Genomic DNA, 25,084 nt, shown 5'->3' with positions numbered 1-25,084 from the left:
TGGCCATGGGAACATTGCCAAGGGTGAGTATGTGCCAAAAGCTGTGACAGTTTAAGCATTTTAGCAGGTTCAATATGTGCCACCCTAGAAAAGTGCTGAGGAGAGTGGGAGTCCAGGGAAAGGTGCCAGGGCAGTGCTTCCATTGGCCCTCAAGGTGCCGAGAAAGGAAATGGTCTGATTTCTGACTGGGAGTACAAAAAAATTTTAAAAAGGCAGTTTCCCAGGACATCTCCAGCAGCACAGACCGTTTGGAGAGAAGCATTTCTGTCCCAAGCTCCCCGAATGGCTCCATTAAAACAGTAAGTTCCACATGACAGCTACACCACGGACTTATCTTTAGAGAGTAGTGCTGCTCCAGGTGAGATTTACAGGCTAGTGCAGGTTCCCCTAATTTGATTAGAGGGTGACTGGGATGGGCAGGCCATTACCGCTTCAGAGGCACTAAAGCTGCCTGGGTGCTGATGGGTTTATGAAACATTGTTTCTCACTTCATTGCAGCTCCCACAAAGAATTATTGGATCAGGTTAGTGATAGATACCCAATAAAGAATGTCTCTATGAGGCAGTTTATTTCACAGCAAGCTTGTTCCGGACTAGCAGACTGTGAAATCTGGAGGTTCCCATGAGGATAAATACGCTGAAATAAACTGCAATTATAAAAACACCTCCATGCACTTTTTTATTTTTATTTTGAAAGACTGTAAAAAGGTGTTATTGTGTTAGCCTGAGAAGGGAGGTAATTAACATTGAATTAGCAAAGAGACAAAACCAGGGTTTTTCCTTCTACTGGGCATTGCAAAACGACTTAAAATCTTTTCATTTGCAGGGATGAGAGGTTGCAGCCCAAGAAGAAATACAATCTGATGGTCAGTACCAACCTGTGCTGGCACTTATGGTGCCTGTTTCTCCAGCCATTCCTGATTGCCACAGAGTAGTCCAGGGACCACCTGCAGAATCTTGTCCCCATGGGGATAGGAGGAAGTCCTACCTGTTATGGTCATGTTCCCTTTTATCTCCTGTGCTCCTATTATCACCTGTCCCTACAGTCTGTGTTTACAGCTGAGTGTCAAGATAGTCCTTCTGCAAGATTTCCTCAGCCTGCCATTTGATCTTTATTGGTAATGTTAAGATAAACCTGGAAAGCTTGGTATCAGGAGGTCCAAGATCACTCTCAGCCTTTTGTGTTTACTCTTTTCCCAAAACAAGGGAATATCTATCTGGTTTTGCCAGGAGGGTATTAATTCAGGCAGGCAGATCCCAAGCAGTTTGGCCTGGGGCTTTTATAAGCAGTGGCCTTTTGCTTATTTAAATCTCTTTGCTCTTCACTAACTGCTTGTTGGTCTGTGGGTAAATTAATTTGTTTTCATCAGCTTCCCATAAGAACTGCCGGCTCCTGGGAGCCTGTCCCCAGGAGGGTGCACTGTGGTTCCCTACCAGTCACATGGACAAACAGAAATTAGCAGTTGCCTGAGGGCACCAGCAGTAAAAGCAAAGACAAGAGGCAGAACTGTTGAGGAGTATTAAGTCCCTCCCCTCCACATTTATTCTGAGACATGTTTGGCAGTGTAAAGAATGCCTAGAAAATACAGATTTTGGCTTTTCTCAATTGTCTTGTGCAGAGCAGGCAGAACAGGTTGCAAGGTGCCTGTCAGTGTTACTGTGGGGCAGCCTGAGCAGATGACCAAGGGCTTTAAGGAGTCTTTCTTGCAAAGGTATTTCGTGTGTGTGATTCAGCACAGTTCACCCGGTGCTCACGCATTGTTCCACGGGCAGGATTTCAGACTCTGAAGTAATTTTAGTCTATAGAACCTTTCTTCTGCTTGTGCAGAGAGTCTTTTCTTGAGGAGGATGAAATCCTTTTCCCTTTATTGCTGCTCACGCACCTCTGACAATGGGATTTGCTGTCTGGTATTACAGAGGTTGTGGCGTTTCCAGAAGGTACATCTTTTCTTCACAGATCAGTAGGAATTTCATTCCTCCTCCCCCCCACACACACTTCTCTTCCCCCTTTCTTCCCCCTTTTTTACTTTTGGGGTTTGTGGGGTTTTTTGGGTTTTTTTCCTGCAGATGAAAGAAATGTGAAGCTTAAAGTCACATTGCTTTGGGAAACTCTTTTCCAGGTCCCATCCTCTCACTATCCCTGCCTTGTAATCGGGGGGAGGAGGGGGAAGAAGGGAAAACATACATTTCTTACAATATATAATCTTGTAATATAAAAAAAATTATATTTCAGCCAGGAACTCTTGCCTACATGACGCTGTATCCAAGAACAGGCATTTGCGGCTATGCCGACCTGAGCTGTGTCCCAGGGCCGCAGGTTCAAGTCTGTCACAGGTTCGGCTGTTCCAGGAGCGATGCCGGCTCAACCCCGGCCGGCTGGAGGAACCTGCGGTCCCGTGGCTGGGCGCGGGGGTCCCGTGCGGTTCTGCGGAGCAGGGGACGCCCGAATGCCGGCGGGGCCGGGACGCTTCCCTTCTCGTCCTGCAGGGCCCAGTCGGCCCGGCGAGAGCCAGCGGGAGCCACCGGGTCCCCCCAGGGCCGGGGGGGCCGGACCCGGACCCACCGCTCCCTCCGCGCCCCTCACGGCGACCTTCCGGCCGCGGGGGCGGGGCGGTGGCGGCTGACGGGCAGCTCCTCCTCCCAATGGGCGCGCGGAGCGGCGCGGGGCGCCCCGCCCCTCTGTGCGCCCCGCCCAATGGGAGCGGCGCCTGCGAGCCGGGGGGCGGGACTTCCGCGGCCGGGGAGGCGGTTTTGTGTGTGCGGGAGCTGCGCGGTCCCGGCTCCCCGCGGGCGGCGGCGCTTGGGGGGCCCGGCCCGGCCCCGCGGGCAGCGCTGAGCGCCGGCGGCCCAGGGGGGTCCCCTCCCCTGCCGCGGCTGGGGGGCCCCCGCGGGGGCGGCGGGGTCCCCCCGAGGGCGCGGCGGTGACGGCGCGGCTCGTTCCCCCCCCTCTCCCCGGTTGTCGGCTCCCCGCGCGGGGTGAGGGGCGGGCAGGTGGGCGATGAATGGGTTCAGCACCGAGGAGGACAGCCGGGATGGGCCGCCCGCCGCCCCCTTTTACGGCCAGAGCTGCTGCCTCATCGACGACGGGGACCGCTGCGTGCGCCCCGCCGGCAACGCGTCCTTCAGCAAGAGGATCCAGAAGAGCATCTCGCAGAAGAAGCTGAAGCTGGACATCGACAAAAGTGTGAGTGAGTGCGGCCTCCCGCCGGGGCCGCCGAGCCCCCCGGAGGGGCGGCCGGGCCGGCCCCAGCCGCCACCGCACTGCGGAGCCTCCGGGGAGCGGCGGATCCGCCCGGCGAGTTGGGCTCCGGCTGCCCGGGGGGGTTCGGTGCTGCCCCTCGGGGAGATGGGGCGACGTGCGGGGCTGTGAGCGGCCAGCACGGCCAAACGGGACCGCGTTTTCCCCATCCAGCGCTCGGGAAAGGGAAGGGAAGGACGTGCCTGGATGCGGAACCGGCTTTTCCCCCGCTACAGACGCGGCTTTTCCCCGTGGCACGGCGGGTCTCGTGATGCGTGAAACACAAAACACCGCGTTTGGGAGGCGGGCGATGCCGAGCGAGCTGCCCGTGCTCCGGAGGCAGGGACGCTGTTTCCATTGCGGTTTCGGGTTGGAAACGCTGGCGCTTGTCAGGTGAAAACAGCACTCGGTGCTTCAGCGAGGCGTCGCTGACGCTGCTGCTTTAATTGGTAGGAATTGGTGCTGTAGCGAAGCAGGTTAAAAGATGAGCTGGCGGCGAGATGTGATGCCGCCTCAGCAGGGCTTGTTCGCACACCAAACAGCCCAGTTTGGTGCTTAGTGACATCAAGTGACGGCTGTCAGCTCTAGAGAGAAGCGGGTCGTTCACCCAGCAGAGAAATAGGTAGAGCAGAGCAGCCCGAAGGAATTTCTCAGAAGTGACTCGCTTAACGGAATCCAGCTCTCCACGCTTTTCTTACCGGATCTTTAAAGATTAAAACCGCTGAAAACAAAGGGGGAAAAAAAAAAAAAGCTGAAGTTTTGAGTCAGTCTGTTTGGCAGCTCCCCCGGTTGATTGGGTCCCTGCTGCACAGCTGAATCGCATCGTGTCACGGAAAGAGAGTGACTCAATTTGAAACATATTCTTAAAAAATGGAGTATTTCTCCTCGCTGTAGTCCTCAGCAGATTGGCCTAGTGGCATAGTAATTTCTTGCATTTCAGAAATGAGTCTTTGTTGACAGATGTAAGGCTTTAGAAAACAAAAAGGGGAGATCAGACTAATGAACTCAGAACAAAGGGAAAGTGTGAAGCGAGGCTGCATGGAGAGATTTCGAATGTAGGTTGCCTGTGTCATCTGAAGATATTTTAACCTTACAGATACCAGATGATTTTGATCACTTGAGGTCCTTTGTTTTGCTAACTCTAGTGAGATAATATTTGTTAAAAGGGGTGTTCCATGGCTGAACAAGCAGTAGGAAAGAGATAGCTCTGCTTTTGGGTTTTTTATTCTATTTGAGGTAATTAGCCAACTTTTATTTGGTCAAGGTGTTGAAACACTTGCATTAATAATCTTCTGTACTATTCAAACCAAAAAGTTCACAAGAGTGGAACGGATTAATATTTTTCTTAGTAGTTAGCTGATGGTAAGTCCTGAAGCAAATGCACTTCCTCCAGACAAGGACCTGTTTTTTTCTGAGATATGATTGCAACCATAAAAAAGAAATGTATTATCTGCAGAGGTTCAAGTTCAGGTGGAGCTCGAGTCCTCAATTTTCTTTGCCTTTAGTCTTTGTAATGTAAATTATTTGTAACTCAAGAGCCTGATATCAGGCCTGGGGTTTAAGATTAGAAATTCCTTAAGGCAGTCAGTCACACCAGTCATGGGGATGGACTCTGACACTGGTGTCTAAATGGCTGCTGTTGGATGCTGTTTCACAGAACCTGTTTTGACTGCTCTTTCTGTTCTTAGGTGAGACATCTGTATATTTGTGATTTTCACAAGAACTTCATTCAAAGTGTGCGAAACAAAAGGAAGAGGAAGACGAGCGATGATGGAGGTGACTCTCCTGAGCATGACACGGATGTTCCAGAGGTTTGTGGGCTGCTTTACCAATTCTGAGCATGCTGAAGTTTCACTTGGATGGTTTCATGTATCGGAAAATATTTACATTTTAAATTGCATCTCCACTGAAGCTGCTGTAGAGTTACTCTCACTTTCCAGGACTCTTTTCTCATGTGTAATGTCCTAATTTTCTTCTTCATTCCTATATGAGTTCTTTGCCCATGTAAAGTTTTCAATAAAAGGACGTGTGACAAGGTAACTGTACAGCTTCATATATGTACAGTTAAAGCTGTATTTGGTCCTAATTCTTTTTTAAAGGTAAAAATTAGTTATTTTTGGTGCTGTCTGAGGCTCCAATATGATTCTTTGTTCCTTAGGATGCATCATTCTCCAAATACACTGGAGAATTCAATAGGTCACTCTCTTTGATTGGGTATTTGATATCCAGGGATATTGACCTTCTCCAGACCTTTGCATATATGGTATTTTTTGGGACTATTTAAAACTACCTCTAAATAGTTTGTAACACCTTTTTATTTTCAGGAAGTAGGCCTGGGGGAGGTTTTCTGTGATACAGAACTCTAGAATAATCCCTTCTCTGTGCCACTATGTGCTGTATTTGCCTCAGTGATGTTTCTGGTACTGTAGACACCACAAAAAGTTGCGCAGAGGTGATAATCGGGAGAAGCAGAGCTGTGGCCACGTCAGCAGAGCCCTCTGCTGGAAATGCCAACCCTATTGGCAAAGAGCCTTTTATTTCTGGGGGGGGGGGGGGGAGGGAGAAAGCCACCAGGAGTCATTTTGCCAGCAAAGCTGTCCCTTGGTGCAAAGCTGTACGCACACGTTTCCTTTGTGAAGGTGTTGAAAGAGTAGCAAGTTTTTGGTGTGGTGGTTTTTTTAAGGATACCTGACCTTTTGTTATCGCTGTTGATGTTTCCATTCAAGGTTCTCTATCAAAACTTTCCTATTCAGGCTTTACTGTAGTTGCCAAGGTGATTGATGAGGACCCAGCGGGCATCTAAAAATGGTGCTGTAGGGCACAGAGGGTATTTGGTGGCTTAAACCTGAGGGATGCACATCACCCAGCAGAGTTCCAACAGGGAACTCTGCACCATGTCAGTTTTAATGTAATTTTCCTCTTGTTTTTCAGCACAGATTCCTTTTGTCTTTGAAACTTGGCATTTTCCACATGATCTTCATCTTTCTTCCTGTAACCTCCCTACCACCCCCTTTGGTTTTAAACTGTGCACTTCCCATTTAAGTATTTGAATTTCATTTCATCTCTGTGCTCTGTTTTATGTCACAAGCCATTTGTTCAATGCCTGCTAAATTGATATTTCATGTGTGAGCTTTTTAAACCTTGTGGGAACAAAAGGTTCCCCTTTGCTTGGAGGTTGCAGAGGTGTAATTGAGAGCAGAAATTGGCCAGCAATTCTGTTGACAGCATGTGAACCAGAACAAAATTTTCTATTTCCCTGAGGCTATTTTGGTCCTTTAGCATTAACAAATACAAAATATACTGAGGTTTGTCAGTAAAGCAAACCAGCGTGGTTCTGAATGCAGGCAAAGAGCAGTCCTGTTGAGGAAGTAGTTATTTTTAGATAAAATAACTACTCATAGAAACTAAAGGTAGTGCTCATCCCCTTTTCTCTGCATCACTTTTAGGTTGACTTGTTCCAGCTCCAAGTGAACACCCTGAGACGTTACAAGAGGCATTATAAGTTGCAGACTAGGCCTGGACTCAACAAGGCTCAGCTTGCAGAAGTAAGTGATGACAGAGGTAGCATTATCTCAGTTATTAAAAAACTTCTTATCTCCTCTTTTCAAGTGCATGTTTTGGGGACACTCATACCTGTGCAACTCACTGGTATGTACCAAGTGCTCTGCGAAGGGTTTCAGGGGATGATGCCAACAGAAAGCTGCTTTCACCTGGGACAGGCATGGAAGCTGGCTCTTGACAGCATGTTTTAGTAACTTGGCTTTTCTCTGCTTCCTTTCCTGCCTTGTTTATAGTCATAATCAGTGACCTTTAGGGAGCAGGAACAGAACCCGTTTTCTGTGGCCTGGGTGTGATCTGGAGATGGCCGTTTGACTGAAACTCAGACTTACACACTACTGGTTTCCCTAAGTGCCCCTGTTAGTTTTTCTTTCCTCACAGGCATTTGAACTGGTTGGAATTGCTTATTATTAAAGGCAGAATCATTGACCATGACTTCAGGTTCCTTATTTCCCTTCCTTGTCCTGATTATTCTGTATTAAGTCAATAAAAGACTTTTTCCTTAAGGGCTTCTGCTGCTGCTTTCTCGCCATATGGGTACTTGTAGAGAAAGAACTCTCTGTATCTCTGTGTTATTTGGGTGAGCTGTGCTTGGTGTGCATCTGCTCTGCTCTTTCCTGACTTGATCTGATGACGTGCTGTTAGAAAAGTCTTCTCTAAACTCGAAAAAGCTGTAGCAGTTACTGAATGGTAGCGAGGTTGATTTTGTAAGTTGTGGTTTTCACAGCTGTCTGCCTAAAACTGTCCACTTTGCTTTTACTCTTGCTTTAAAGAACAAAAACCAGCAGACCAAAAAAGTCAGCAAGACACTGTCTTTCTCTCTTTCAAAGTCACCTAGGGAGTGAATATACAGAATATAGAGAAATCGTAGTGTAGTGCATGTAGGAGTAAGTTGAAGAAAGCATGGTGAGGGTATCCCTCATTAGTAGTTCTGATTTGTCATGTTCAACTAAGCAGTTCATAGTCTGTCAGCTGCCTCCTGCCATGAAGGACTACCTGCTTAGGGAATTTACCATGAATGTTCCCAAGAGGAAAGCAAAGATCAACTACTATGCAAGCGGAAAATAAAGGGAGCCTAACTTAAAGTTGTCACACACTTCCCAGATTTCCTGTGGAGTCTGAGCAGCTTTGACCCTACGCTGGATCCTCGTCCAGCTCCCATTCTTGAATCACTGCTGCCTGAGGCTCTTAGACTCCTGCTGCTATCCCACCGTAAGGAAAACTCAGACTTCCATAAATCTTCTTGGAGTGACTTATTGCTCAGCCTGCATCAAAATCCAGTTCTGGAGCTGTGTTTGGTACCAAAAAACAGCTTCTTCCATGTGACAAGCAGATTTCATCCAGCTTCAACATGTTTTCTACGTTCATTTTCTGCGGAAAAAGCAGCTAATGGTTCAGGGCCTATGACAGTGTCAGAGAGGGGTAGCCCTCACCAAATCCTAACCCTGCCAGTGCAAATTCGCTGGTGTTCCTTTCAGTGAAAACTTAGAGTCCAAAGGAGAGCTCTCTGGATAAAACTTTGCTACATCTGGTTCACATAGCAAAGTGTTGCAGTGTTTCCTACGCTCTCCTTTAAAACACGGAGGTGCAGAGAAAACTTGCTCGCCAAATAATCTCAGCATGAACTGTCGCTCAGGAGGAGCTGTGCTGCTTTGGCAGGAGGACATTCTGGCTTCCAAATTCCACTTTTAGGTTGGCTGCAAATCCTGCTGACACAGCAAGACTATGCTATGTTCATACACACATTCCAGCTGTAAAGAGAGAGGGAGGTAAATGAGGACTGACAGTTGGAATCGGTGCATGTTTGACTAAAAGTATATTGTGCTCAGTGGCCGTAAAATTGGTTTTGGAAAGTGAAGACAAACCCCATTCTAGTTATTTCTACTGTTTAATTTCAGCATTTCTGTCTCTTTACATGTTGTCCTTCCAGACTGTCAGTCGTCACTTCAGGAATATTCCTGTGAATGAGAAGGAGACACTTGCATATTTCATCTACATGGTGAAGAACAACAAGAGCAGGCTGGACCAGAAATCAGAAGGCAGCAAGCAACTAGATTGAAGGTTAACAAGACCTGGAATAAGAGAGACCTTAAAGGAACATATGGTATTGTGTATTTTAGGTATATAAGAACTGTTAAAGTATATTGTAAATTTTTTTTTTAAATGCAGTGTCTGGATGACAGAAAAAAATATTGACATTCTTATCAGGAGTATTTGAAAACATGTGCCCAACATGTTTCCGAAGACTTCTTCCCCTCATTTCAAAGTCACATTGGAATAAAGAAATGAGGATAATGGGGAAACCAAGTAAACCTGTAGGACTATGGAATTTGTCAACTTGGTGTTTTAAACCATCTCTGGAAATCTGCATCTCAGTGCAATTCAGATCCCAGATGGAATTTTTTTCACTGAATTCAGACTGCATCACAAACCACCATGCAGTTTGTCTTGGTACAGGACTGGAAGAGCAGCAGAGATAAAATTCATTCTTGAGGTGCATGGGTCAGAAATTTGTCTGAAGCTTGCTCCTCACCTACACATGCTCTGTCTTGCCTTGAGTCAGTGCTTCAAGTCCCAAACTTCTACAAATGCTCCAGCTCGCCAGATCTACTCCAGTGAATGCTACTTGACTAGTCTGAAATTGATACGTGTTTTTTACCATTTTTCCTCCTGACCCCATCTGACATGGATGCCAACCAACTCTCTGCAGTCTTTCTCATTTCCTTTATTTAACAGCTCACTAATTAAATTGTCTGTAAGAATTTTAAAACTTCTGCATTTCCTCAGAATGTGGTATTAAGGCAAACACAGCTTATTTGCTGGGTCTGATCATGCTGGTAGAAATGTTTGTTTAATTCACTTATACATATTTCAGTGATGGTAGGTGAAACAATGGCTTGAGACGTCAGTCTCTTAATTTCTGTGTCAGATCAGTATCAGTCACAAGTTTTGTGAGTTCTCTACTGAAACTGTAGCAGGTGTCACAAAACTGCTGTGTGGATTCAGGGGCTCTGCAGTCTCTGTTTAGTATAAAGCAGAGTTATGGGTGAGGCACCATAACCAGGGCAGTGATCTGACTGGAGCATTTCGTGATGCACTTCATCTGTCTTTGCAACAGGCAAGAAGTATCGAAGCATTTGCCTTTCATGAGCATTACATGTGCTGTCATGAGAGCTGTGTGAGTGGGGGTGGCACCCTGGTGCTTCCTAACCGGGCACTGTAGGAGGAGATCACCCTGAGTTTGTTATTTAAAACCAAGGTGTCCTTACAAATAACACAGTGGTTATTTTGGCAAAAGGAGCTTATAAAAGTATTGATCGTGACTGACTGTTCTCCAGTGACCTCAAATTCTCTTCAGGGGACCTCATGATTTAAAGCACCAGTATGTTTCTTTGCTGTCCTAACCAATGTCTCCATTCTGGTACAAGATGCCAAGACTCCACATAGAGAGGATGTTCTCAACAAGCCTTAAGCAACGAACTGAGCAGTAGAAAACTTCGGCTAGCATTTTGTAAATGGCAGGTTTTAATATTTCAAAACTGGATGGAGCTTTGTTGAAGAGCTAAACACACAGGTCATGGTCCCAGCTTAGTACTGGATTGTGTTTCATAAGGCATGAAGGGTTCACTTAGTGAAGCTCTTGCTGAAGCTCTCCCAGAGTCTCTTTAAAACTCAAGTCACAATTTAAAGCAAGTTGTTCACATCACTCTGAATTGTTTGCTAATACTCCAGAAACATGTTCAACAAATTTCCGTGTGTCTGAATCCTGTGTCATATGCAGAAATACTCTGTTATGGTACACGTCCCATTTGTGACGTGTGGGGAGTGTGATTGTTTCAGCATTTCCTTGTTCGATTCAATACGGAACATCAGACAAGAGGGGTTCAAGGAATGAGGAGAGAATGTCTTGTGTTGGTATTTCATGAATGTTTAAAAATTTCCTAATTATGGTGATCCTTTCCTTATTGAAAGGGTGGAGTAATTCCCACATCAGTCAACACAATCCGGCTTCTCTCATTCAGGACAGATCACTGAAAGGGTACATTCTCTGACTGCACGTTAGTCTGCAAAGTGCTCATGTCATCAGAGGATATTACCAAGGAAAATGAGTTTCTGAGCTGAGAGGGTTATGCCTCACAGTGATTCTTCCCCTATACTTGGCACTGGTGAGGCACCTCGAGTCCTGTGTCCAGTTCTGGGCCCCTCAATTCAGGAAGGACATTGAGGTGCTGGAGTGACTCCAGAGAAGGGCAGTGAAGCTGGTGAAGGATCTGGAGCACAAGTCCTGTGAGGAGCAGCCAGGTGAGCTGGTATTGTTTAGCCTGGAGAAGGGGAGGCTCAGGGGTGACCTCATCATTCTCTGCAACTCCCTGACAGGAGGGTGTGGCCAGGTGGGGGTCAGCCTCTTCTCCCAGGCAACCAGCACAGAACAAGGGGATGTGATCTTAAGCTGCATCAGGGGAAGTTTAGGTTGGACATTGGGAAGAAATTCTTCACAGAAGGGGTGATCAGACATTGGAATGGGCTACCCAAGGAGGTGGTGCAGTCGCCATCCGTGGTGGTGGTTAAGGAAAGACTGGACTTGGCACTTAGTGCCATGTTCCAGTTGACAAGGTGGTGTTCGGTCATAGGTTGGACTCGATGATCTCAGAGGTCTTTTCCAACCTAATTGATTCTGTGATTCTAGACCAAAACTGTAAAAATGTAGTTTGTTTGGGATTTACTTTTTTTGTTGTTGTATTTTATTTTGTTTTATTTCTAAGAGTAAATAAATCTGTTGGGGTGCTTTAGTAGCCATCAGCAAAATGATTCTTTTCAAGGAAATATGGTGGCAGGTTCCATCTGTTCAGGTGTATTCACTGGAATGCTTTTGTGCAGAGGTGGTATCCAGGAAACCTTTTTTTTCTTTTTTTCCTGAAAATAGTCAATTGATGTGAAATGTGATCCTTGTTGGTTTCACTTCTAAAGCAATTATACTTTTTTGAAAAATATTCTTGGCGAAGTGTGATGATGAAGAGATGTTTACCAGCCATTAGCAGTTGTTTATAAGGTGGAAAGCTTGGAGGCAAGACACCAAAGAAACAGAAGAATCTTTGGCTGTCGGACCCCATGGCCTTATAAACCCCTTGCAAATGCCTTATTACCTTGTTCTCAACTTAGCTAGAGCAAAACGCCTTGAGCAACAGAAAGCCGATGTCTTGTTGGAAGGGGCAGCCACCTGATGGCTCCCATGCTATGAACTAAAACCACATGTCAATTCAGTAGCAATATCCATGTTCAGGGTGCCTGTGATTCTTGAAAAGCATTTAGTGTCTAATAACCAGAAAACGCAACAATGCAATTGTCGTTGTGTACAATACCGTGCTGTGTGTTCGATTCCTTATGCTGCATGCCAATTGAGAAAAAAAAGACTTTCCAACTTTTTTTATTTGAAACTTCGAAGTAAATGTGTTTGAACCTCACACTTGTGAAGCCATGAGGTGGGACGTTTTCTCAGCACTTTTAGATGGGACTTGTTGGAAAGGTGTAAGACCCAAATCGCTTTGGCTGGTATGATAAGATGATTTTTTTTTTTCCTTTTGCATTTTGCTTTTCACAGATGGGCCTTAAATTCTGTCTAGCTTTGAACCATGGAGCACAAGCCTTGGGGGCATGGAGGATGACCAGATGTCATCTTCTATTTATAATAGTGGAAGCTTATTTCTTACAAGCCTGCATAGGTGACATTCACCCTGGGGCAGAGGAATCCTGTCTGAAGGTCTCCAGCCATTATATAGCCTAATGCCATTCCATAGCCTAGCTCAATTCTCATTGAAGAGCTGCATTAACCTAATTAGAGTTCTGACTAGATCCGAAGCCATTAGTATGCAATCCAAATAATGCAGAAACATCTCTTCTGGGGTTAATTTCATCCTGTATGCTGACCCTCTGCTCACTTCAAGGGAAGAAGAAGAAATCATTGCTGGTAGTTACGGGCTTGAGCTCAGCTCAAGGGAGTTGGAAGCATGCAAGGACTCAAGTTGTTGGCAACTTGATGGCTGAAAAGTGCAAATATATCCAAGGAGGCTGTGTTAGAATGCAGTTTTCAAAATTTCTGAATCTCAAAGGTTATTGTCTATCAACCTGAAGTACACAATTGCATTAAAAGGTAATGTTTCTTTTACCAGGCACTTTAGATGCTCAGCCTGAAAAGAGCAGAGCGGGCAGGACCACTTGTCCCCAGCATTTTGGGTCCCAGTTTTTCCTAGAAATGTGGTTGTAAGTCACTAGATATCCCAGTGTGCAAGACTTGACCAAAACACATCAACTCTGGCATTTCAAGTGAGTCTAAAGTGCAGGCTGGGTTCGGAGAGGCTTTGAATACAAGAGCTGAAATAATCCACAGTTAATGGGAGTTTGCATGTGGGTCATGATGGCACAGAGAGTATGAAACAGGACATGGCCCACAGAGACTGAACAAAACACGCTTCCACAGGCAGCAGCGTGGAGGACGATTTGTTCTGCATCAGCTCTTGTGATGGATGTTTTATGAGAGGGAGAGGAGGGGGAGCTGTGCACTTTACATCTTTTGGTTGAGCCAAATGTAAATACCAATGGGAGATCTTCAGCAGTAACTGCAGTAGGAGGGGAGGGTCTGCTGAGGGACTGTTTATTTAAATTGGCAGATGGCAGTACTTCCCTAGAGCACTAGAGTCACTTTGCCTCTACAGTTTGGAAGAACGGGTAGTACAAGGTGGCCTCCCGTCCAGAGGGAGTCCCTGTACTGCCCAGATTATTGACTGAAGAGTCCCAAAGGTGAAGGAATGTTATTGATGCCTCACTCCTTGTGTCACTGATGTTCTTTAGCCATCTCTAGTTTATCAAGTTAGGGAGTTTTCATTTCCCACTTTAGAAGTGCAAATGAATTGTTACAATGTAAGATATTCCTTGCACTTTTCACAGCTATCCCTTGACTTGCCTGTGAACACATCTGATTGGGATGAATTAAATGCTTGAAGAAAGTATGGGGAGAGGGGGAGGCTCCTACCTTAAACCTGAACTTCCCTTGCAAGCAGCTCTGCAGGCCATCCTGTACATCAGCAGGCTCCAGGAGCCTCTGAGCCCTAACAGGGCTGGATTTACTCCTGTCCTACCCACAGCTCTGCTCCTCAGCTGGTTGGTGCAGGGGAGATGGGTAGCAGGTAACTTGCAGAATGGTTTGGAGTCTTTTGGCAGGCTTACTGGGAGAGAAAAACTGTGTTCCCTCTTCTGTTTCTGGCCTCCATGTGTTGTGCTGATCTTATGCCAAATGTTTTGGACACCCTGTATTTTTAACTGTGTAATATAGCTGTGTATTGTTAAAGCAACTTAGTAACTTATAGCAAAAGCTGTAGAACTCATTTCTCTGAGGTGTAGGAAATGTCCTGCTTCCACTGTGTATGAGACTTTAACTCTGTACTGTCTGACAAAGATAAGATGCTGAATTTCACTTTAATAAATGATCTATCTAGCAACAAGGCCTACATTCCCTTCTATTTGCTCTTCTGCCCTTGGCACTGATGGCTCCAGAACCAGTGGAATTCTGCTTTGTATGGATGTTGGGGTTTTTTTGTCAGACTTCTGAGATTCACCATCTTTTCCCACCCACCTCTCCAGGGCTGAAAACTGCCAACAAAGAGCAGAGAATGGCAGTGCTGACTGGGAATGCCAAGCCTGGAGCAGAAAATTCAGCTGATGAGATATTTTGTGACAAACCCACGTGGATTGTACAGGTGCAGTTCATGAAGTCTTTTGAATGCAACAAAAACACAACTCGCAAGAAGGATGGAGGTTGTTGAAGAACCACGTGACCTTGCATTTTGGAGTGCTGGGCTTTTCTATGATGGGGATCCTCCCCTCCAGTATCATTCCAGTCAATCAAGTGTGGCTTCTCATTTGATTCATGTTTCCTAATGAGTCTTCTTTATGTCTAGTTCAGCCCTGTGCTTCTGCTTGCTTCTCAAGCACAGCCTTGGCTTCGTTTTACACATGACTTATGGCTCATGTTGTCCAGAGTCAAAGCTGCATGTCCAGCTGATAAGGTGGGTGCTTACCAGAGCAATGCTGACACGTAGCATCCCAGTGCTCAAGATCCTTTCCCATTAAGTGCTTTGTTTCATTTCTTTTCCCAAATTGTGGTTCCTCATGACCATCAGCCTTACAGATAAAGGTGCCTCACTTTTTTGCTGCAGTGAAGAAGCGAGTGATGCCAGAAACTTGAGTACTCATTCTCCTGAACTCTGTCATGGTGTTTCCAAAAGCTGTGCTGGCACTGGCTTGAGTCATGCTTTACCCGTGATTTTTAGCCAGGAAAGAAGTAGTATAGCTTTTCAGACACTTGGGGTCTCACAGAGGAGGATGATTGAATGTTGAAAGCTTTATACCTAAAATACAAGGCCAGAATTTATCACTGTCAAATTAAATTGGACTCAGTGATCCTTGTGGATCCCTTCCAACTCCACATATTCTGTGATTCTGTGAAATTGCACTGTTGATGTGCAGTAGAGATTTGCACAGATAATTCTCCCTGAAACAATCCCACAACATCTCCTGTATCCTTCCTTATTCCTTGGTGGTGTCCTACAATCAAAAGACCTGTCTCCTTATTGTTGTTCAATGGGAATATGCCTATTTATACTGCTGTGGCCCTTGTAGGGGACACTTGCCCCCTCACCCCATCCTGCATCCCAGGGTAACTTGTGATAGAAATAAATGCTGCCAGTTAATCTGTTATTTGCATAGGCCAACGAGAGCCACAGAGACCCACAGAAGAAGCTCAAAACCAAGGCGGAATCTGCTCAGTCTTTTTAACATAACCACACTGAGAAACTGAGGAACCAGCAGATTGATCTGATGAGCTGAAAACTGCACATCCCTCTCTGCACTGCCGGCTGCCGTGTGAGGGCAGTGTTAGCTCAGGAACACGGGAGGTGGGTGCTCGGCAGCTGCACCTCCGAGCCCGAGGCAGCTGCCAGGGGCACCAGGGCCGTGTCCCCATCCCAAAAATGCCTCCTCGGCAGGAGCTGGCTGTGCTTGTCAGAGACCGGAAGCGGGATTATGCTGTGCTGGGATGTGGAGATCATAAAAATGGTTTGTTTGGGTTTGGGGTTTTTTTTTTCCCTCTGGTTGGACATTGAAATTGAACACGTCCGATCCTCTGCGTGAGCTGCCCTGCGGACTCCTCGCAGCCTTGATGGAAACCAGGCATCACTTGTGCTCTCCCCAGCAGAGAGGGCAGCACAGAGGACTGGGGAAAAATGTGAATGTGGATTTAATGGTTTTGTGTCTTAGAGATGTGGTTGAGCAGGAGGAGTGTGTGGGGGACAGCCTCAGGGTGTTGTTTTGTTTTTTCTTTTTTTTTTTTTTTTTAATTTATTTATTTCCCCTCTATCCAATAAGGGATAACTGCACAGTTCCACGAGCACTCAGTCTCTGCCAGGAGCTGGAGTCAATTTCCCACCTCTTACCCTTGCAGGCAGTGCTGTTTTCTTCTGTAAGTACTTCAAACACCCCCAGTGTGCTTTTACTTAATTTTTTGGGGAATATTCTGCAAGATCTGTTGCCTTTACGTATTGCAGGAAGCACTACATGATCACCACAGCACCCTCAGCAGGGAACACTATGGTGCTGTGGGGAAGAGGGAAGTGTCAGGCAGCTGAGATGGCTCTGCTGCTTCTCCTACCACAGGTATGGACTGCCAGGGACCAGAGAGCACAGTGATGGGCATCCCATTAGCATCCCACTGGTCCAAAATGGGACTGTTGAGCTCTTCCTTGTCCAGTCCACCTTTCCAGCAGAACTAAGTTGTTTAATTTTTTCCTGCAATTTCCACTTTACTGGCCATAAACCCTGACTCCCTTGTAAATGCAGAGCTCTTGGTTCACTACTGCTGGCCTTGACTCACCTCAGCCCTCTCTGGCTCCTTTTTCCTGGGGGTGAAGAGCAGGTTGAAGGCCTTCACTGGGTACTGACAAACTACAGTGCCGGGGAGATGCTGTCCCTCTCCAGGCTAATCCTTGTCTTCCTCCCTTCTCTCCTTTTCCTGATCCTATTTTCCCCATTCCTCTCAGCTGCTCATCTCTCCAAGTCCTTCATCACTCCCCAAGGCAACAAAGGTATCTCCACAAGGGCCTTCCCACCTTTTTATGCCACAATCCGAGAAATCTAAAAGATCCTTAAGGGCACTGGGTATGGAATCGTGTGGGTTCAGCTCTAAGCAGCTGCCTTGGTTCCTGGGCATTTTGTCAGGTGAGTTGTTGAACACAGCAGCCTAGGCTCAAATTGGAGCCAAGCTGATGAGTCCCAGTGCACAGCCTGCCCTCCTCCTCTCCATCAGCCAGCAGACCAAAGCAGCAGAAGCCAAACAGTGGAGGTGAGCAGAGGAGGGAATTTCAGAGTTGACACAAGCTTTGTGCACTAACTCAGACTCATAACTCCTTCCCACAACTCATCTTGGGAAGGAGCTCCTGGCCAAGGCAATTAAACCAGCCTGCTCTGGTCCCCCCTTCCCCTTCAGCTGCTCCTGCGGGTCAGTCACAGACCATGAGAATTTTGTCAAGGTAGCTCCAGTTTAAGGAAAAAAAACCCTTTTTCTCTCAATCCCTCAGCTTTCAGCCACGAGTGACGCCATAAATTCCCCTACTCTGGTTACTGTAAAGTCTTTCAGGGTGGTCAGGACCTGAATTCCTCACGCAAAAGAAGAAGCAGGGGAAGAGGAAACTGCAAGCAAGGGCCTTCCCCACCTCAGGGATCTGTCACAAGGACTCAGCAAGGCTCCAAGCATGGTTTCTTGCTCTTCAGTCTCTCAGCTCAAGCCTCCTGGGTAACTGTCCCTCACTCCCCTCTCACCAGTGAACACCCTCCTCCCAGCCTGTGCCTCCCACTCATGCTCCAGCAGCTCCATCTGGCTCCTTGGCCCCTCTGATCTGCAGGTTTGTTATTGCACTTCAGCTTTGGAGTAACCAGGAGAGGCTCGTCCAGCATCACAGAGCTGTGGGAACGGCACCGAGTCCTGCCCTGAGCTGTATGGCACTGGTGCTCCACCAGCTCCAGCCAGCTTCCATCCTGGATCTCAAATCCAGCTGCTGTGTGAGACACAAGTGGGCTTCTGTGCCACCCCACACCGCCCAGCTTCACCTGAGGGCTGTGCTGAGATGTCATGAGAGAAGATTAGTGAAAAATCAGCAGCCAAGTGTCAGCGCTGCCAGAGAAGGTCCTTGCTAAGGTGATTGTCCACAGAGCAGGATGAGGACAGGTCATTCTGCAGAAAACCATGGTGACCATGGCTAACCCCACCCCAAGCATGTGAGTCTTGTGAAAGGAGTAAATACACACTTCTCACAACCCTCTGCACTGGGGGAAGGGCCTTCTTGGAATAAAGGAGCAATGCAGGTTGGCTTTGGAGAGGTAGGGACATGGGATGGATGATTAGTTTGTCCATTGTTTGAGGAACGGTCTTGGGGAAATTGTCTCGAGGTGCAGGGTTCTTGGTCTTCTCCCAGCACAGGACAGCTGCGTGGAAAAATATACCCTGGGCAGAGCTCAGTGCTCAGTCCCAAGCAGGTACTGCCATAGGGGTGAAAACCCAGTGAGTTTGGATTTGGTTTAGAAAATAAAATAAAAACAAGAAAGTAAAAAAGTTAGAGTCTTCATCTGCCTTGTGGCTCCAGAGTCTTCCCATGCTTGGATATAATTTCTACAGCTATGGATTAGAAATGTATCTTCTCTTCAGATGAATCTCAGAATCACATGATTCCAGGAGCACAGAGATTTGAGGAAGAGCTGTTGCATGTCATGAACTTTGCATCTTGGAGGGGGGCCTCAGCTGGATAGAAAATCTTCCCACCTGAGCAGTGCTCCCAGGAGACAGTCTGACTTGGGAGCCGGCAACTGGGCTAAGAGGCTCCGAGTGTTGGGAGAGGATCAAAAAGCTCCCCTGGCAGTAAATCTTTCACCTGCCATGTGACTCACTGGGGTTTGTGGCCATTCCTCCGAGGTCGGCCCCGGGTCAGGATTTCTCCTGTCTCTTTAGCCCCCAAACCTGGAGATTTTTGTCTTATCTTTGACGCCATCTTGACACCGAAAACAAATTATGGCCCAATTCCCCTTACTGAGAGGGGCTGGGGCTACCTTAAGTGGCCTGAACTAGCAGGCGCTTCCTTAAGAGCGGTAATTAGTGGGGTGTGGGGTGGGGAGGGGGCAAGGACTGGGGGTACCCCTGACATGAGTCTGCCCTTGTTCCCCTGCTTGGCATGGCAGGAGAGCACATCCCACCGAGCCCCATCCTATCTTATCCCATCCCATCCTATTCACTCTGGCCCAGCCCTGCTGCATGCCTGGGCTCCAGACAGGCCAAGCAGAGGTGGGGCTCTCTGCTGCTCCCTGCCAGGGTGCTGTCCGGAGGGAGCTGCCCCTGTCCCACACCTCCCCCAGCCCTGTGTCACCGGCTGGGGCCAGCCCAGAGGGGCCCTCTGACGGGAGGCAGCAGTGCTGGCCCTGGCCGTGACCTTCGGGATGACCTCGAGTGAGTCCCTGCCAGGCTGGGGCCGGCTGTGCCTCTGAGCCCGAGCTGGGACATTTCCGTGCTCACCCCAAGGAAACAGCGAACAGCAGCATCACAACAGAACGGCCGTAAGACCGACCTGAAACTTTTTTAGTTAGTTTTTCTTCCCATCTTTCAGGGTCATTACACCGCGCTCTCCTCTGCTCCGTGCCAGTGTTGTGCTGTCTGCCTGAACCCAGCAGCTGTTTTGGGGCTGGCAAATCCAGCTGGCAGCCTGGACCGTGCTGTGCTCGTGGGTGAGCGGGTGGCTGGGGCTGGGTGTTTCTTCCCCCTCTCTTTTTTTTTTCCTTTTTTTTTTTTTTGTCAGATTGGTATTTTATTTGGCTCCATCCTGTCTACCGAGCTGTCCAGTGTAACCCTTCCCTTGCTGCTTCTGAGATAAGAATAGGCTCCCCCGAGATCAGATAAACAGGCCCATAAATACCTACAACAACAAGAAGCAGGGTCTGGGCTTGGCAGAAAGGGAGGGGAAAAACAACAACAAAAAAAGGCAAAAAAGGAGCCATTCCTTTGCACACCAAACCCTAGGGGTGCAGAGCAAGAACTAGGAAGTGCCCGACAACCTCTCTTCCCCCAGCCCTTGCCCCTTGGCCAGGGCAGGCAGCAGAGTCCCCTCCACCGTCCCTCGTGGCTGGATTCCAGCGGCAGGGAACATGGCACGTATGATGCTGCCCCGGGCCAAGCGATCCCGGCGCGCGTGTGCTTCTGTCCAGGCAACTGCCGACTCCAGCCGGCGTGCCCGGAGCGAGCTGCTTCCCAACGGCATCAAGTTCACGGCAGGGTCGCGCTGTAGGTGTGTGCAGGGCCACCTCCCCTGACCGATGAGCTAGGCACCTAAATAGCCAAAAATTCCAAGCTGGTGGCCAAACCGTTCTTCTTCCAGCCAGTTCTGGTGCAGGGAGCACCAGGAGCTCTGCAGAGGCTGCCGAGACTCCGTTCGCAGCCGCTCAGGTTCGCTGCCGGAGGAAGGGAAGCTGCTCCTGCGCAGGGCTCCCACTCCCCTGCAGTTCCTCTCCCTTTGGGGGTGAAGGAGTGACCCCATCCTAGGCTGGAACCGGTTCTGAGCTCAGCCTGGACTCCCCTTCCCGGCCCCGGCGCGGCGGAACCGCGTGCCCGGTGTCGAGGTGGGATGGAACTCGCTCCCGTGAAATACAGCCCTTCCAAAGCGTTCTGGGGAGCAGGGAAGTCCCTGGCTACAGGAAATATTTAGTGCCTTGTTTTGTTTTGTTTGTTTTTTTTTTTACCTACTCTCCCCCAAAACACGGAGCCAATATCTCACGCGGAAACCCCCTTGCTGGGCAGGGAAATCCTCTGCAGCCGTGGAAACGGAGAGCGTTTTCACTTGAAAAATCCCGAAGGAGCAGGGGAGGCTGGCACGGGGGTCACCTTCCCTAGAAGTTTGCAGCCAGCAGGTACCACCAGCAGAAACCTGTGGTAAGAAAAGCAAAATTCCTGCGGATGCATGCAGGACATCGGCCCGGCGGTGCAGGGTGCCCCTTCCCAGAAGCAAAGCTGGAAAGCCGTAAAATAAAAAAACAGTGGAAGTTTTTGGTGGAGTAAAAGGTCCTTAGGCGGCGGGCGATGTTCCAGATGGAGCCTGGTGTGCCGGGACCGAGGACACGATTACTGTGCAGAGTCGCCCCTGCCTCACGAAGCAAAGCAAGTCCCAGGTCCCCATTTAACCCTTTCCCTCATTCATTGTGGAGAGGCAGCCCCGACTGGTGCCGTATGGATACAGGGATACCGGCTGGCACACGTAAACAGGACTGGGGCTCCATACATTTGTGAGGCGCTGGATTACAGTGCTAGTGATGGCTTAGGAGCTTTCCCGTAAAAACCCGGCACTTTAAGGGACTGTGAAACTTAGCCATAAAATAGGATAGTTGGGGCTGATTTTCTGTACATTTTCTTTTTTTTTCTTTTTCTTTTTTTTTTTCTCCCCTGAATGAGTTTGGTTTTACGAATGCCCTACTCTCTAACTTTACTCTTCGAATTGGTACCATGCTAAACTTTTTATAGCTCTAACAAAACAAACAAACAAACAAACAAACAAACAAAAAACCCACTACGGGCATTGCTTCTCTCAGGCAGTCAATTTTTATCTCAGCCTCAAAGAGATCGGAAAATAGATCAGGGGCTGGAAAGGCAGCCTTGCAGCGGCTCTGGAGCGAGGGAAGAGTGATTCATGCAACCAGATCCTTCATCAAGATTTAATTACGCTGGCCGGACCCCCAAAAGTTTGTGTGTCTGTCCATCTGTATTTGTACACACCCACAAAATTGCTGTAAAACCCAAGCTGCTTCCCCACGGGTGAGCTGGGGTATTTTCGGTGTGTGCGGCTGCACAAGCAGATTGACCGACATGTCAGCGTTTTACAGATGCTGCATCATTATTTCTACACCTTTGGTCGCAATCAAAAGCCTGGTTTCAAATAGCAAATGTAAAGCTCCCTGCTGAGGTCTCAGATTAGCCCTACAATAATGTACAAGTTTTCCCTGTGTTGGTTTTCTTTGCCCTGAGCAGCAGACGAGTGTAAGGATTTATCCTGGTGTCTCTGGAAACAACGACGTGGGAAGTCAGGATTAGCCCTGAGCCTGTGCACACACGTCTTGGTAGTCTCTGGTAGGAGAAACGTGTGTGCACAGAATAAAGGAATGAGGATTTGGCTTTAATTACTAAGGATTATTAAGGGTTTATGCCTGAGAGGTGGCAGAGATGACTTTAGGCTGTGTGAGCATTCGTATGTCTGAGCCTCGTGATATCCATCGCATTTGGATGGCGAAGAGGGGATGTTGTACCTTCAAAATGTGGCCAAGGCAGCGCCTAAGAGGGGATCCATGGGAGAAAGTGCTCCTGGTGCCAGAGCCGGGCGAGCTGCCTGGGCAGGGAAGGGCAGCCGAGTCCTGCTTCTCTGCGTGGCAGCAATAAAAGTGGCACTCCACAGCTCACCGGTGCTCGTGCCATACAGACGCTGTAGAGGCTTGATCCTGCCATCCTTCCCCAGGCCAAATACGAGTTCAGTTCCTCTAGCATGTCTTCTAAGTCGGGGGGAAGGGGTTGTAGGGCAGGGGCAAAATTCGTGGCCTGGGGCAGACTGAGGGTACATGTTTGTAGAGCCTCGCCAGCTCCCGGGGTGAGCAAGCACGGCACAAACGAGTCCCAAAGGATCCCACGGAGCTGCCCAAGGCACTCGGGGAGGAATTCACTCGCATGGATCGGCTCCACAGCAGAGTACTGACTTCAGAGGGGTCCTTAATCCCGCAGCACCCCTCGCCCCGGGGACGGCGCAGGGGGCCCAGCTGCAGCTGCACAATTGCCGGAGCAGGGGAAGGCAGAGGGCTCGGACCCGAGACCGTTTGCATAAAGTTTAAATTTTATTTTATTTAATTTTTTTTTTTTTTTTTAGTTATTCAGTTTTAAATACGTGGTGTGGCGCGCCCGGTCCCTCGGGAAGTGGTCATGCAGATCTGAGGTAGAAAACCCGGCACAGGAGTGTTCCCAAATGCACCTCTAGGTAGTTTCACCGCACCCACACGTTAGTCAGGCAGCGGACAGGGTCGGGAAGGGGTCGGGGACTCGTATTTACAACAGCAAACGAATCGAACCGTTTTAGCCCGACCCAGGGGGGCAGGAGCCGCCGATCGCTGCTGGCAGCGGGAAGGAGCAACGATTACTGCAAACGGGGGAAGGAGCGACGGGGAAAGGGCCCGGCCGGTCCCCGCTGCCGGCGGGGCGAGCAGGACCCGGCCCCGCAAAGCGCTCTCGCCTCTCTCCCGCGGAGCATCCGTCCGGGAGGGGGGCGGCCAGGCCAGGTCCCCGCATCCTGCGCCTGGATGGACTCCGGGGCCAGGCCAGGATCTCCGACATTGCACATGGAGGGGCGAGCGGGGAGCGCCGTCGGGGCGCCGGGACAGCCCTCAGGGGTTCAGTTCCAGAGCCCAGACCTGCTGGGGCCAACCCGTTCGGCCCTTCAGCTTCTTCTCGCCGTGACCCAGAGGCTGCGAGTAGACCTCGGGTTGCTGCGGGAGAGGAGATGGGGAGAGGGGGGAGAAAGGAGCGGTCAGGAACGGAGCGGGGTCCCGGGCCGCCCGCCTGACCCTTGCGCCCTCCGCAGAGCTGCAGCCGGGCCCCGCGGCTCCGAGCGGCTCTACCAGCCCGTGGGTAAAAAGCGGTTTTGGGGGGCCCCGCTCCCCCACCCACCCGCTGCAGCAGGGGGAGAAGCGGCTGGCTTTGCTCCGAAATACTCCCGCGCCTGCTCCTCCCTGGAGAGCTCCCGGGAGAGGTGAAGGAGAGACCAGAGGAGGCTCCGCCGCGGCCGGTCCCGGTCCCGGGGGCTAATCCCTCGGGGAAGGTTGGGCGGACTATTTTTCTCCGAGTTTCCCTCTACGGATTTTTTTTTTTTTTAATTTATTTATTTTTACGCTGGAAAAAAAGGCTCCAGCGGGTCTGGGAGAGTTTGGAGGTTTTTTCACCCCCAGCCACGGGGCTTTCCCCTCCCGATCCCGGCCCAAGGAGAGCGGGGACGCAGGTCCCGGTCCGCCTCTTACCGTCTCCCTTTTCCTCTTGTTCTCCCTGCTGTCGGCCTTCTTGAGCTCGGCTTTGAAGCCCTCGGTGTCCCCGGGCTGGCTGTCCTTGGCCAGCACCTCCATCAGGTAGGCGATGTAGCTGGTGGCCAGGCGCAGGGTCTTGATCTTGGAGAGCTTGGTGTCGGCGGGCACGTTGGGGATGCACTCACGGAGCTCTGCGAAGGCGCTGTTGATGCTCTCCGTCCTCCGCCGCTCCTTCTTGGGTCCCCCGACTCCTTTTCGCCGTCCCAGGCGGCCGCTGAGAGCCTCCAGCCGCCCCGGGCCGGCCGGGCCGTACTCGGCGGGGCCGTAGCTCGGGCTCTGCCCGGCGAGCTCGGGGGTCCCCTCGGCCGGGTTGAGCACCCAGCCGGGGAAGTAGGTGCGCTCCTGGTGACACCGCGCCGCGGGCCCGAAAAGGAAAGGGTCGTGCAGCATGTGGTGGTGATGGTGGTGGTGGTGGTGGTGCTGGTAGCCCCCCACCAGGTTCATGGTCCGCCCCGCTGGCCCCGGGGGCCGCTCAGCAGCGCTCCATGGCCGGGCGGGCGGCGCTCCCCGCCGGGCGGGCGCGGTGGGCAGCGGGGAGCGCGGCTGCGGCGCGGGGCTGCGGTGGTGGAGGCTGCTGTGGGGTTTGGAGTGGGGCGGTCGGGGTCTGGGGTTTTGGGTTTGTTGTTTGGTTTGGTTTTGGTTTTTTTTTAACCCCTTCTGGAGCCTCCAGACCCTGCCTTTATATAGGGCCGCGGCCCCCCCGCCGCGGAGCCAGTGGGCAGGGGAGGATGCTCGGGGGCCCCGGGGGGAGCGGGGCGGTGGAGGGGGCGTGCGCCGCGCTACGGGCTCGGGGGTTTGGGCTCACACCTCCGCCGCTTGCCCTTGTCCCCCGCCTGCTCCTTGCTTGCAGGGAGAAGGGGATGAGAAGGACCTGAGGGGGACCCCCGCCCCCGCCCCGGCGCGCTTACATCCCCGCTCCCGGGGCGGGGGCTTCCGAGCCCCCCGAAAACCGCCGCGCTCCGGCGGGGGACGAGAGGCGGCAGCGGGGCGGGGGAGCCGCGGGTGTCCGGACCCACGACGGCCGGGCCGGACCGTGTGCGCGCTCCGGGGCCGCAGTGACCCCGGGGCTTTCTGCTTCCCAAGAGCCGAGTCCCCACTC

General features: G+C 50.0%; 2 protein-coding genes and 1 long non-coding RNA gene across 3 annotated transcripts; 1 reads left to right on the top strand and 2 right to left on the bottom strand.

The window, feature by feature from the left end:
- Window positions 1-1,507: 1,507 nt before the first annotated feature.
- Window positions 1,508-2,638, bottom strand: LOC135422630 (uncharacterized). The gene is made up of 2 exons (XR_010434531.1): window positions 2,251-2,638; window positions 1,508-2,060 (listed from the first exon to the last, which is right to left on the bottom strand). It is a non-coding gene; the product is annotated as an uncharacterized LOC135422630 (long non-coding RNA).
- Window positions 2,639-2,792: 154 nt separating this feature from the next.
- SAP30L (SAP30 like) lies at window positions 2,793-14,291 on the top strand. The gene is made up of 4 exons (XM_064671977.1): window positions 2,793-3,183; window positions 4,926-5,048; window positions 6,684-6,782; window positions 8,726-14,291. Exons 1-4 carry the CDS (start codon window positions 2,998-3,000, stop codon window positions 8,852-8,854), a joined length of 537 nt encoding a protein of 178 aa, XP_064528047.1. The 5' UTR covers window positions 2,793-2,997; the 3' UTR covers window positions 8,855-14,291.
- Window positions 14,292-22,929: 8,638 nt separating this feature from the next.
- On the bottom strand, window positions 22,930-24,626 carry HAND1 (heart and neural crest derivatives expressed 1). The gene is made up of 2 exons (XM_064671375.1): window positions 23,923-24,626; window positions 22,930-23,394 (listed from the first exon to the last, which is right to left on the bottom strand). Exons 1-2 carry the CDS (start codon window positions 24,427-24,429, stop codon window positions 23,293-23,295), a joined length of 609 nt encoding a protein of 202 aa, XP_064527445.1. The 5' UTR covers window positions 24,430-24,626; the 3' UTR covers window positions 22,930-23,292.
- Between the last annotated feature and the right edge of the window lie 458 nt (window positions 24,627-25,084).

The sequence above is a fragment of the Pseudopipra pipra genome, chromosome 15, assembly GCF_036250125.1.
Source record: "Pseudopipra pipra isolate bDixPip1 chromosome 15, bDixPip1.hap1, whole genome shotgun sequence".
In the NCBI taxonomy this organism is placed as follows: Eukaryota; Metazoa; Chordata; class Aves; order Passeriformes; family Pipridae; genus Pseudopipra; species Pseudopipra pipra.
The sequence above is the reverse complement of the archived record's forward strand: the minus strand, read 5'-3'. Positions and strand labels throughout refer to the sequence as shown.